This window comes from Eschrichtius robustus, chromosome 19 (genome assembly GCF_028021215.1).
Source record: "Eschrichtius robustus isolate mEscRob2 chromosome 19, mEscRob2.pri, whole genome shotgun sequence".
Taxonomy (NCBI): Eukaryota; Metazoa; Chordata; class Mammalia; order Artiodactyla; family Eschrichtiidae; genus Eschrichtius; species Eschrichtius robustus.
In genome coordinates, this window is record NC_090842.1 from 37,177,471 (window position 1) to 37,192,054 (window position 14,584).

At 34.7% G+C, this 14,584-nt stretch overlaps 1 protein-coding gene across 3 annotated transcripts in view; it reads left to right on the top strand.

Annotated features, from left to right (window-relative positions):
• The window catches only part of ITFG1 (integrin alpha FG-GAP repeat containing 1), a 258,894-nt gene that overhangs the window by 216,831 nt on the left and 27,479 nt on the right, over positions 1-14,584 (top strand). For 2 of the 3 annotated variants that reach the window (XM_068529142.1, XM_068529143.1), the window contains exon 14: positions 4,286-4,364. In XM_068529142.1, the coding sequence (XP_068385243.1) occupies positions 4,286-4,364 (79 nt within the window). Of the gene's footprint in view, positions 1-4,285; positions 4,365-13,702; positions 14,398-14,584 lie in introns of those variants that run through there. The other variant, XM_068529144.1, reaches the window with a different exon arrangement.

Here is a 14,584-nt window from a genome sequence, read left to right on the forward strand (position 1 = left end):
GCGTGCTGTGGGTTTGTGCTAATAAATTTGAGAATGTTCAGGTCCTGTCATCTCAGAGTGACAACCGGACAGAGGAGGAATCACAGAGAGGTTTCATATCAATTAAGACCTGTGTTGAGTATCTCTAAAGAACAGTCCAAAGTGAGCAGTTCTTAAAGACTCTTTCCTGGGGACAACAATGGGCTACGGTCCATCCTGTCTCAAGAACTCCTGATTAATAACTGAATCCAGGCTCCCACCCCACCCCCAGAAACTGGGTGGGCTTTTTTTTTGCTTCCTGCAGCTCCCACCAGTCCATCGGCTTCAGGGAGTGCGTGTGCTGTGGGAGGCCTCCATCCCATCTGAAGCAAGGAATGTAACGGCCCAACACAAATTCTTCCAACAGGGCTCTTTACTGAACTTACACACTACCCCAGGAAGAAGTACCAGCATGGAAAACTACTTTAAGTCACAGAAGCCGAAGGAGCTAAAATTTAGCATCGCACAGTTTTCTGTGAGATGTATATGCAGGATCAGCAAGCATGGGAAATTCGAACCAACCCCTGCAGGGATTGCCTTGGGCTACAATCCAGTTGCCTTGGATTCTATAAGAAAAATCCCTTTGAGAGAGCATCCCATTCAAAACTTATTCATATGTAGCTTAAAAGCCACCCAGGTTGTCCTATCACCTGCAGTAATTATTCATATGCAAGGGAACCAAGAGAGCATAGCCTACTTTGAAGGTCAAAGAATCCCAAAAATACAGGAAAGGTGTGTTTTGGGGGGCAGTGAGAATAGTGTTCAATTTGTGGGATAAGACCAAATTATAAAGTTGTTGTTTGAAAGGGCTTTTAAATCCTACACAGGATGAACTGCCAGCATCCTGAAGAATTATAAATAGAGCTTCATGTTTTTGTGAAAATGCCATATATTCATTTCAAAAAGTGCTTGGTTCCAGTTTTATTATCAGTGCCTATCAGTACAGCACGATGTTTAAGAGTGTGGACCCTGCAGCCAGACTACCTACGTTTGATTCCTGACTGCTACTTACTAGACATGGGGCCCTGTGCAAAGCCCTCATTTTTCTCATCTCGAAAATGGATATAAAAGACTGTTGAGCCAATGCATATAAAGTTATTACTACTGTATCTGGCATATTATAGATGTTCAATAAACTTTGGCTATTATTATGATTGTTTCTAGGAATCTAAAATTCTCAGCATATTCACTGAGATCAGGGTAATACTAAAGAGAGTTCATTGAGACCTGGTAAATGCTATATATGCACAGTGAATTCTTCACTTAAAGCTCTACCAATATTCAGTGCCTGAACACAATCCTCACTTCTCTAGCTGGGACACTGCATTTTGATGATATTTGATCATGACATCAGAAGAGACTAAATTCACAGAAAGACTTAGAAATTCCAGTTGCTCATAAAATAGGATAACTGAATAAAAAAATGAAAAGTATAAAATTTGTTTAGACTTCCACACCAACTCTATTTTATCCTCCAAAAGGAGTGTTTTAGGATCAATTTCACTAAAAATTAAATTTATTAAGGGAGATAATTCAAGCAGTTATGCTAATTAGCAAGTGTTAGAGCCATAAGATTAGACAGTTAGCTTAACACTGTCTATGTTGTCCAGATAATTAGATGAAAACTTTCCTTTTATTTATTCCATTAGCCCAGCTAATTTATGGTAATTCCCTATAGCCTTCTTGCCTATAGATTTTATGGATCTAAGAGACCTAGATTCTATATAAAAATTAAACAACTGGGGACTTCAGAAGCAACGTGAAATATATATATATATATATATATATATATATATATACAGTAGAGAAAAGACAGTCTCTTCAACAAGGGGTGTTGAGAAAGCTGAACAGCTGCATACAAATCAGTTACAACACTCCTCAAACCATACACAAAAATAAACTCAAAATGGCTTAAAGACTTAAATATAAGACATGACACCATAAAACTCCTAGAAGAGAACATAGGCAAAACATTCTTTGATATAAATCATAGCAACATTTTCTTAGATCAGTCTCTCAAAGCAAGAGAAATAAAAGGAAAAATAAATGGAAACTAATCAAACTTAAAAGCTTTTGTACAGCAAAGGAAACCATCAACAAAATAAAAAGACAACCTATATAATGGGAGAAAATATTTGCAAATGATGTGACCGACCAGGGCTTAATTTCCAAAATATACAAACAGCTCATACAGCTCAATAGCAAAAAAACAACCCAATTAAAAAATGGGCAGAAGACCTAAGTAGACATTTCTCCAAAGAAGACCTACAGATGGCCAACAGGCATGTGAAAAGATGCTCAACATCACTAATTATTAGAGAAATACAAATCAAAACTACAATGAGGTATCACCTCACACCAGTCAAAATGACCATCCTCAAAAAGTCTACAAATAGTATATGCTGGACAGGGTGTGGAGAAAAGGGAACCCTCCTACACTGTTGGTGAGAATGTAAATTGGTGCAGACACTGTGGAAAACAATATGGAGAGTCCTTAAAAAACTAAAAATAGAACTACCATATGATCCAGCAATTCCACTCCTGGTTATATATCTGGAAAAAATGAAAACTTTAATTCAAAAAGATACATGCACCCCAATGTTCATAGCAGCACAATTTACAATAGCCAAAACATGTACAATAAATAACCCAATCAACAGACAATTGGCTTAAGAAGATGTGGTGTATATACATACAATGGAATATTACTCAGCGATAAGAAAGAGCGAAATATTGCCATTTACGGTAACATGGATGGTCCTAGAGAATATTATACTTAGTGAAGTAAGTCAGACAGAAAGACAAGATATCATTTCTATGTGGAATCTAAAAAATAATACAAATGAATCTATATACAAAACAGAAACAGATTCATAGACGTAGAAAACAAACTTAAGGTTACCAGAGGAGAGAAGAAGCAGGGAATTTTATTCACTATCTTGTTTTTAATAACCTTTAAAGGAATATATGGAAAAAAAAATAACTGAATTACTATGCTGTGCTCCTGAAACTAACACAATATACTTCACTTTTTCAACTTTAATTTTTTTAAAAACATGCATATCTAAAGAAAAATGCTTTCTTTTGTCTATCTACAAACAGCAATATAGATATAGAATTTTGGTAGTTCTTTCATGGAAGTAGTATGTTGTACAAAGCATAATATTCTTTCTACATAAAAATACTTCATTAACAAGTTTGTTTTTATTTTTTGTATGATAGTCTATTATGAAACTTATTCAATTAGTAATGTCTTATGAGTAATTCCATTCTTGTAGCAACCTGTTTTCTCATGGTCATTGAAGCAAATGGACTTCTAAAGTTCTTAAAATATCAATCAGGCAATTGGAGCATCAATGAAATTAATAATTTCTTGCCTGTCATCTTGAAGGAAAATCATTTGTAGTGCATAATTAAACTATCTAAACTTCTTTATTAACTTTTCCCTACTTTATTGGGAAGCACAGTAGAATTTTTAATTCTGCGAAGTGTTCAAAGCATTTCTTGATCATTTTCTTATCTCTTCTTAGGATACCCATTGCAGACATTGGTTTCTTTGTACCCCATTTAATTAACTTTGATTTCTAAAGAGAATAAATCATTGTATCAAGGTGTGAGGAATGTTCCAGAAATAGGGAACAATACACAAGTTGGAGATAAACCTCACCATTGTATCTAGGCTCTGCCAGTGATGTTTCCTTGAGTGGAAAATAATGTATTCTCTAAGTCTAGTGCAGGAGATAAAAATGTTTTGGAACTACTCAGCAATATTTTTTATTCTATTATGATTATTATGGATGGATTTTATTTATTTTTGAGAAATTTTATTTATTGAGAAAATGTAAACTATGCCCAGTTTGTTCCAGAAGGGAAAAGCAATGCTATGTTCAACAGAAATGTCATAATAAAACTATTCCAGGTGGGACCAAAAGTAGTAAAGAAAATTTTGCCTAAAATACTCATCCTTATGTAATAAAGAAGAGACATGATTAGATCTTAGAAATATCTAATAAAATTAATGAACTATAAAAAAAAATTAATGAACTATATAAATACAACTATCAAATCATTTAAAGTGTTAAGAATTTTCTACTAATACAGGGTTTTTTTAATAGATAACACTGGTTATTTATGAACATGTTCTCTAAGTAACTGCCATCTATGTAAGAATTTTATGGAGGAGTGTTTACTTTTTGTAATAGATTTGCCAGAAACTTCAAATGATGCACTTACTTTCCAAGGCTTAACTATTTCTTTTTTATTGCAGCCCTTTGGAGTGAATCAGCCTGGACCTTATATCATGTATACAACTGTAGATGCAAATGGATATCCGAAAAATGGTTCAGGTAAGACTTGATAATGCATAATAGCACCTTTAATCAATATATTAACAAAGTAAACTGGATGACAAAAATTATCATGTTTTCACATTCTTTATAAAATCTTCACTTTTTATATTATACTTTGTCTTTCTGTATACTTACATCAGTAGATTACAAAAGGTCCTCATGACAAATATATTAACATTAAATTCTTCATATATCCCTATTGTATGGAACCACATAATTATCCTTATTTTTCAGTTGAAGTAACAGAGATTGGGAGCATTTACTTCAGTTATCTTGATCAAAGTATGAAATAGTAAATTAGTTAACAGAACTCATCTTAGAAGAAGTAAAAATTAGGAATCCAATCTACTCCTAGATTAATCCTAGTTTTTTCATATGTGGACTAGAAACTGGAATATTATACAAATTTATATAATATTATGTAATCATATGTTTTGATATATGATTATAAAGAAAAATCTTGTTTTACATTTGAATAAAGGGAAATGCAATCAATCAAGACAAAAGGGAAATAAGACTAAGCAAAGAATGTCTGATCTTGACAGATGGCTAGCTGACTGAGATACGATCCAAATCACCATAAATACAACTGCGAACATTTCAATTCTCTAAGGAGGAAAAGGAATCCTAACATATTCATATGCTTCTTTGAGAGTGCTAGAGTCCTAACCATGAAGAAGTACGTGTAAACAGAGTTACTGTTACTCCTCCATTTTTAAATGAACTAAAAAAAGGGAAGAACTCATTATATAGCCATTTTCATTTTATATAATGGCATAACATAATATACCAGAGTGCATTTCCTCTTAAGCTAATTGTATACATTTAATACTGTCATCATGCTACTGCATCAACACAGAAACATTCCATGAAACAAAAACTGTCTGAAAAATTCAAGGAGAAATTTACAGACTCAGTTACAGTTTACCCTTAACCAACATGGGAGGTTAGGTGCACCATCCCTCTGTGCAGTTAAAAATCTGCCTATAACTTATAGTTGGCCCTCATTCCTCCGTATCCTCCAATTCAACCAAGTGTGAATTGTATAGTACTGTAGTATTTACTATTGAGAAAAATCTGCATATGAGTGGAACTGCGCAGTTCAAACCTGTGTTATGCAAGGGTCAACTGTATAGTCAAATACGTTAATGTACCACTGTCAGTCAAGGAAACTTAAAATAAATCTGGATATAGTTGATTTGAACAAATTACTTATTTACATTTTAATTCATATCTATATTAAACTGTATATAAAAGATTCCAGGACCAGCTGGTTTTATTTTTTATCAGTTAACTCTTTGAGACTTTCAAGATGCACATAATTTTAGTTCTAGATTAGATGTTTCGGAATGCAGGGGGAAAAAAAGTTGAAGTTACTTATTTCATTTTATGAAGCTAGTATAACTTCATAAAGCTAGTATAACTTTATGGCTAGTATACAAAGCCATTATACCGAAAAGCAAAATCTTAGCTGACTGGTGAATTATCAATCAAAAATGCTGTCTAAAATACTAACAATTTAAATTCATCTGTATTTTGAAAGAATTACTTACTTAAGACCATCAAGTAGGTGATTACCTCGGGAATGCACTGATGGTTTAAAATGGGGAAAATTTCTTTATTATCATAACAGTAAATCAATTTTTTAAAGATGTGTCTCCCTCTTTTTTTTTTTCATATAATGTATATTGTGTAAATCTTTCCACGTCTGTTCATCTAGCTAGTCCTAATTTTTTTTAATTGAAGTATAGTTGACTTATAGTGTTATATTAATTTCAGGTGTACAACATAATGAGTCAATATTTTTATAGATTATATTCCATTTAAAGTCATTATAAAATATTGGTTACATTTCCTGTGTTGAGCATTATATTCTTGTATCTTATTTATTTTATACCTAGTAGTTTTTAACTCTTAATTCCCATACCCTATCTTGCCCCTCTCCCCACCACTCTTCCCTCTGGTAACCGCTAGTTTGTTCTCTATCTATGAGTCTGTTTCTATTTTGTTGTATTCATTTATTTGTTTTATTTTTAGATTCCATATATGTAAAAACATACAGTATTTGTCTTTCTCTGTCTGACTTACTTCACTAAGCATAATACCCTCAAAGTCCATCCATGTTGTTGCAAATGGTAAAATTTTATTCTTCTTAGTTTTAGTTTCTTTTGGAATTGTTTTGTATGTGGATACAGTAACTGGATAATTTGCTGGGGTTTTTTTTCAATATAACAATACAACAGTAAAGATCTATGTGATATATTTTTGTGCAGTTAAATGAATAATTCTCACTTCATAGAAAAAAATCTAGAAAAATACTCATCAAACTGTTAACATTTATCTTGGGAGAGCAAGATTTCAAGAGATTCACTTCCTATTTGGTACATTTCTATAACTATTTACTACTTTTAGTCCTTTTTATTTTTAAAAGATAAATTTTACAGCAAATTGAAACCTACCAAAAATTAGATATAGAAGATATTTTTTAATCAGTGATTGTTGTTCACAATATATATTTATTGAACCTCTACTACAAACTAGGCATTTGTACCTAGTAGGATATCTTATTAGATGCTAAAAACCCATTCAATAATATTCACTACACATTGCTGTTTTTATAAGTAAATGGAAAAATATTTCCGTAGCATGATTGCTTTTTAATCTACTCCAAAACAATAATGGAACATTGGGTTTATTCTCACTCAATTATATATTTACTTCTTCCCTGGATTAGGAAGGAATTTGTAAGCATAAACGCAAAGGAGAAAATATCTATAGAAAAGATAAATGCATAAATCAAATGAACGCATATATTTTCATGGCAAAAAAGCATGAACAAAGGTAAAAGACTATAGCAAACTGGGAAAATCTAAATGTCCAACAATTGAGAAATAATAAGTTGTGATATCTTATAATAATTTCCAGCCTACAAAATATTTTAGAATAATTTTTGATAAAATGAACAGATGTTTATGGTATAACACTTGGGAAGGAGGCACATCTGTGTGCATAATCCAAATTGTGTGGGTGTGGGTGTGGAGTTTTTAAGTGAACCCATGTATAGGAAAAATATAGAAACAAAATGACATATAGAAACGTTACCAGGAATACCTCTTGGTTGTGGGATTTTGTTCTTTATTTTTTGCATTTTAGTTTATACACTGATCATATATTGCTTTTAATTTGAGAAATATGTTAATAATAAGTAATCATAAATATTTTAAAAATATTTCACACATATGCTATATTTCATGCATAAATATATGTTCTAAACAGGGAAGTGGCACTTAATTTAATTGATTTAGGAAGTACTATTATGAAAACCTGCCCCAAATTTTAAAGGATGAAAATTTCTAGTTTAAATGTTAATTAAGCATGTTGAAGTCTAAAGAAAAATTACTTGGTTAAACTATACCTTCCAACCCATACAGCCCCACTAGTAGAGAATTTTCCACTCTAGAAAGAGAACAACCACATATGAATACTTCAGAAGCTGCAACCCTGGTTTTCTTATAGAGCACCTAAGGGTCACTACTCATTAGTGGATCATGAAATAAATTTAATGGGTTCTGTTAAGGGCTTTTTATTTAAAAGAATAAAAGGTAGAAAATATCAAGTGTATCCTACATTTAGTATTGTTTCATGAAAACTTTATTTTAGGGTTTGTGTATCTGTGTTCTTACTGGGTGGTGACATAAAATGTAGTTGTTACTGTGGGCTGTGATCAAAAAAGTTTGAAAGCCACTGCCAGAGACAATAACATGCCTTAGTGTTATTCAAAAAAGGCCTGGCCTAATTATCCTTTCTGCTTGTAGACAGATCTTATTGTTACCAAATACTCTGTGGTCTTACTCCACTTCCTAGCAAAGCGTGAATAGCCAAATGTTATTAGACAATTATATTACAGAGGAGTCATTAATTTTCTAAATAACCATTTACTACTCTTGTAAATTAGCCAGAGACCTGCAATAAGTACCCGAATTTCCTAAATAATATTTAATAAGAACTTAGTAGATAGGAGCATGTAGGCCAAACTGTATGGATTAGGGAGTTGTTGGTCATTTCTAAATAATAACACTATTAGACCAAGAATTGTGTTCTACCTCTTAAATTGCTTATTTGGCCCTGCTGTTATAAAATCATTTCCCTTTAGTCCTCTAACGTTACTATTTGTTAACATACCTGAGAAAAGCATAAATAACCTTTACCTACTATGCATTCTTCATCATATGCTTCAAATATAAGAGCAGTTAAAATGTATGGTAGACTGATATGAAAGGGCAAAAAAGCATTTGGATTAGGTATAACAAAATTCATATTGATGGTAAACATTAGATTATTCAGAAAAAATGATTTGTTGTAACATATAAGCACATTGTCTTTCTATAATTTTAACCTTTCAGGTTTCTCCATTTTAATCAGTAACTGTCAATTACATCTTCCAGTGTCAAAACACATTTTATTCTTTATGTTCATTTCTCACCTGCGTATTGTCTGAAATTATCTTCAAAGTATAGTCATGTTCCATTTATCCACACAAAATTATCCGTAAAAGAATGTTTTAGTCTTGAGTCATTTTATTTTAATTACTCATCACATTTTAAATTCTCATACCCAAAAATTTTAGCTTGAGCAGTACTTAATCAGGCATATTTTTGTGTCAAAAATCATAATTCATAACAAGATAATGGAAAGAGTTGTTATGCCCTGCTGGATTATCCATGACATTCTTCTTATCTGAAAGAATGAATTCTTGCAAGAAGAATCATTCCCTTTCCTTACTCTTACATCAAGTAAAGACCTCACAGGAATAGTCAAGTCCACAGAGATAAAGATGAGGGCATGGCGAATAATGATTTTTTTTTTTCCACTGAAATGAAAGAGACAAAGGGAAGGAGGGAAAATATGGAATAGCTCTAAGCAGTACTGATACATCCTCTTCATTTAATTGTAAATTGAATTAATTAATTAATTACAAGAAATACAGAGAGTCTGAGAAACTGTAAGGAAGTTTACAAATTATTCAGCTATTCAGCAATTAGAAATCCCATCTACACAGATGCAAGTGGGTCACAGTCATATTCCGGAAAACCAAAAGAAAGAAAATAAGGAACTGTAGTGCCGGGCTTCCCTGGTGGCACAGTGGTTAAGAATCCGCCTGCCAATGCAGGGGACATGGGTTCAAGCCCTGGTCCGGGAAGATCCCACCTGCCGTGGAGCAACTAAATCCGTGCGCCACAACTGCTGAGCCTGCACTCTAGAGCCCGTAAGCCACAACTACTGAGCCCACGTGCTACAACCGCTGAAGCCTGCACGCCTAGAGCTGTGCTCTGCAACAAGAGAAGCCACTGCAATGAGAAGCCCGCGCACTGCAACAAAGAGTAGTGCCTGCTCACCGCAACTAGAGAAAGCCCGCACGCAGCAATGAAGACCCAACACAGGCAAAAATATAATTAATTAATTGTTTAAAAAAGAGAGTGAAATATTTGAAGTGTTGAAAGAAAAAGTCACCAACCTAGAATTCTATATACAGCAGAATTTTCTTTTAAACACAAAGGAGAAATAGACTTTATCAGACCAACAAAAACTGAGGGAAGCATCGCCAGCAGATCTGCTCCCCAAAAAAAGTTAAAAGATGTTCTTTAGGGATAAGGAATATGATAGGTCAGAAACACATACCTATATAAGAAAGGAATAAATAAATGAAGATAAAATAAGACCTTTTATTTCTTAGTTGATCTAAAAAATAACTTTTAGATTGTTTAAAGTAATAATAGTAACAGTGTAGTGGATGATGATAGTATATGAATAAGTGACATGAATGACAGCAATGTCATAAGAGATGGGAGGGGGAACCAGGATTATGCTGTTATTTATCTAAATTGGTCCTTTCCTGGAAATGACAATCAGGAATTCCTTACTACCAGCTTTGCATGATAACCTCCTTCAGTGAAACAGTAGTGGGTTATAAAACTTAAATACACTTTATCTTCAAAGATGAGTGACTTTGCAACACTTACCCCTAATTTATAGAGAACTAAAGAAGACATGAGATTAAATAAGGGTAAGGAATAGTAAGAATAAATCAAAAAGAAACTTATAAGGACAAATCGATAAATATGAGCAAGTAAAAAAGACACAAGAGTAAGAGAATAAAAATTACAAGAGAGTGATTGTATTTGACAAGTGAAAACCTCAGGAGCATGAGAGTCATTTGTAATATGTATGTTGTCTGAGAGTGGGGGCTGTGCATATAGACAGTAAATTCCACAGTGTAGTGGTTTGCTCTGTGAAGATTTTTTTAATTATTATTATTCAAAAAATATTTATTGAACATACCAGTATGAGCTATGATCCTAGGTACTTTAAGAAGTGTAAAATAGGGTCTTCACTGGTGGTCCAGTGGTAAAGAATCTGCCTTCCAACGCAGGGAACGCGGGTTCGATCCCTGGTTGTGGAACTGAGTTGCTACATGCTGTGGGGCAGCTAAGCCCACATGCCGCAAACTACAGAGCCCACGTGCCCTGGAGCCTGCACACCAAAACAAGAGAAGAGAGAAAACCTGCACGCCACAACTAGAGAGAGGCCCGCACGCCTCAATGAAAGATCCCGCATGCCTCAACGAAGATCGCAGGTGCCAAACTGAGACCCGACGCAGCCAAAAAAATGGAAAAAAAAAACACAAAAAACTACTCATAGCAGCCAAAAAAGATTTTTTTAAAAAAAGTATAAAATATATTCATCATCCTCAAAAAGTTTCTGGTTTATTTGGAGAGTAAAAACAAGAAAAAATAAGATGATAAGCCACTAATGAAAGATTTTTAGAAGACTAGTAACTTTCTGGAAGATGACTGACTTCACTATTCACAGGCCCCTTCTATAAGACAGGTGTCTAGAGTGTGGAGCCTTAAGAAAAGACTAGGATTCCATATCATTACCTCTAAGACTTCGTAAAAATTTGATATCCTTCTCCTTATTTGCCTGGATAACTGAACATGACACTTTGCCAGGTGCTATGAATGTGCAAAAATATTAAGACGTTGTTACTTTATATTTCAAATATCAAGAACTTTATATTTCAGGAGCTAGACATAGATATTTTAAAATGACTTATTAAATAGTAATTACAAAGCAATAAGTATCAAATTAATGGCAACAATAAGTGCAATAGGAACTCAAATAAGAGGCCACTGTGGACTGACTGACAGGTGACATTTTTGTGAAGGAAGTCTTCCTTTGAAGGATTGGTGTATAATATGGATCAGAAATGAACAAGAAGTAATATATATTTAGCATTAGCAAAGTCAAAACATGAAAAATATAACTTTATTAGGAGCAACACAAAAAGGAAATAATTTGACAGTCAATAAAGAAAATCTTGTTCTGTTTTTTAAAAACAACACACAAAAGCTATAATATCTTTGAATATTTTCTTTTTATTTTCATAAGTGCATCGAGGAAAAACTCTAGTATCCTAGACAGATACCCCATTGGTTTTATTTAGTTGCTTTAGTGTTTTTGTATAGCTTGGCAAATGTCCTGGAATTTAGTATAGATTGGTCTTTACACAAAATATTTCTTATTTTAAAATTAATTCAGTGAGCAGTTTACTAACCATTATAATACATTTCTACTTAATTGTGTACATTTATAAAAAGTAGCAATTTAAAATATGAATGCTACTTAATTTATTTCAAGATTTTATATTTTTTTAAATCAATAAACAATGTAAAATAGGCCTGGTTGCCCATTTCTTGAAATATATTTTAAAAGAAAGAAAAGGGCTGGCCCTTTCTGGTTCTACAAGTGTTTTAACAGACATGACCTCCTTTGTTTAGTTGCTTTCATTAAAAAAATTAAAAGCAAGTTGTTTCCAACTGTTGGGAGCTTCTCTGACAGGGAAGGAGGAGGGCGAGGGAAGACCTGAGCGTCATCAAATGCCAGGCCTGGGAACCCAGTCAAGGGCCAGTGGGGAAAACGAAAGATGAAGGCAAAGAGCAGGGGCAGAAGATTTGATTCGTGACGGGAGAGAACAAGCGGGGGTTATAAGACGGGGGCACCAAGGAGGAACCATTGTTTCCATCACTTTATTAAAATGAGGCACATGGTGTGGAAAATCCTGGAGCATCAACCAGAGCCCAACTCTCCCAGCACTGAACTGTTCTGTTGAAAATGCCCATCCGACTGTTTCTTACTACGCTCGTCCTCAAGTGGCATCCTATAACACCTACTACCATAGCCCTCCTCACCTGCCACTTTATTCTGCTTATGACTTTCAGCATTCCAGTGTCTTTCCATCCTCCCCTCCCTCTGGACTTTCTGACGAGCCCCAGTCTGCCTCTCCTTCGCCCAGCTACATGTGGTCCTCCAGTGCTCCACCCCGATACTCTCCACCCTACTATCCGCCTTTTGAAAAGCCACCCCCTTACAGCCCCTAAAGAGGAATGTCTGCTGGCTATTGAGATTATTGTGGCTTTTGTATTTCTGCTTTAGTGGAAGTGTGTAGGGTACAAACTTTAAAGTGTGACTCTTATGCATAAAGTTTTGCAATGGCCTGCCAGGCTAAGGAAAGATAGGGAAGAAGCTTATTTGTTATCAGTGCAGAGCAGGGATGGCTAGACTGAGCCCAGCACTTCCAAGAAGGGCAACGCAAGGCTGGAGAGCCATCCCAGCAAGCAGCTTGTCTTGTTTGGACCTGCGTTACCCTATGGCCCTGCCTCTGTGTGCCGCAGAAGTGTGGTTGCCATCTGCTTCACTTTGTGTAAATGGAGTGTTGTCCTCCGGCCGTTGGCAGATCGCCACCCTAGCACCTTGGTTGAAGCACCTGGCTTATAGGCCCTGTCTTTCCCTACCACTAAAGTCAGTCCCTAAGGAAAATTTCCCAGATGATGGGGCTACACGGTAGTTCCAATGCAGAGAGTTCTAAGATTTTGTTTGCTTGTGTCTGGATGCTGAAAAAAGCTGCCCATGTCTCTTACTCCTTTCTTCTCTGTATTGTAAAAATGGCTATTGTGATCATTCAGCTCAGCTTCTGTGATTGGTACCTCCCAAAGGGAAAAGTGCAATAGTCCTTTGAGTAGTGGGGAACAGGATTGATTGTTCAAGAGGCACTGAAATACACAGAACAACATGTGAGATGTTTTAAGTGGATCTCAGTTATACATCGGGGTAACTTAGGAGACAGCGGTTCTACTACATGTTGCATTTGCTGCAGGAGATACAAATCTTACGGTTAAAATTGAGTTCAAAAATGCTAGATTAGGTTCTTGGGTCGTGTTATGATTGTTACTAATCTTTGTGACTGTTTATCTTCAAATATTGTGCTTCAATCCCAGCAAACCGCACGTATCCTGCACCCCACCCCCAAAAGAATCATCTGTATTTTAATGCCACTGCTCTTATTGGTCCTTTTTTCTGTTGAGACCAGTCATGACAGCGTTCAAGATTATGAAAGTGTTACAATGCCGCTTTGTCTGCAATACCTCAAATGTAGCCAACTTGACAAATTCTTAAGTGTTATCGTAGATTTAAAATCCATCTGGCACATTGTGGTAGGTATTTGTACAGTTCTTTTAATTATACACAGCTTTAAACCTCAATCTGATGAATTTAACACTTCGGCACCATGCCTTCACTTCAGAATGAACACTTTCATTGTGATCTTATGTTAACCTGAGAATCGATTGATTTAAAGGAAGATTGATAATCCTACACTTGTACAACATAAAAATACAGGGCTACAGGAGGGTACCTAATTAGACAGTTCTGCAAACACAGAACACATACAGGAAAAATGTCCAGCCAATTTCGCTACCTCCCAACGTCATGGATTAGAGGTAGCAGGCAAATGCTGGTGCTCCCATCTACCTTGTAGACACCCAGCCATCAAGAGTTACCAAGGTACAACCAGTGTGCTCATTGTTCACAGTAAATGTTTGCAAAACATTCAGTTTAACTTTCAGCATCACGACTGATGTCTCATCCGGATTTCAAATCTGAACAACTATAATCCTTTTGCGTTATATAAAGTTACTATTATTTTCTACAGTTCTGAGCATATTAAAATTCTATTGGATTTCAAAAAGGGACTAATAACCAATTGACTTACTATACAAATATCAACTTGTAATACTCAATGAAATTTCTTGCTGTTTACACTTTACATTTTGCTTTAGTGAACGTGTATGGGTATTTAATTTTTTTAAAGGCACCATTAC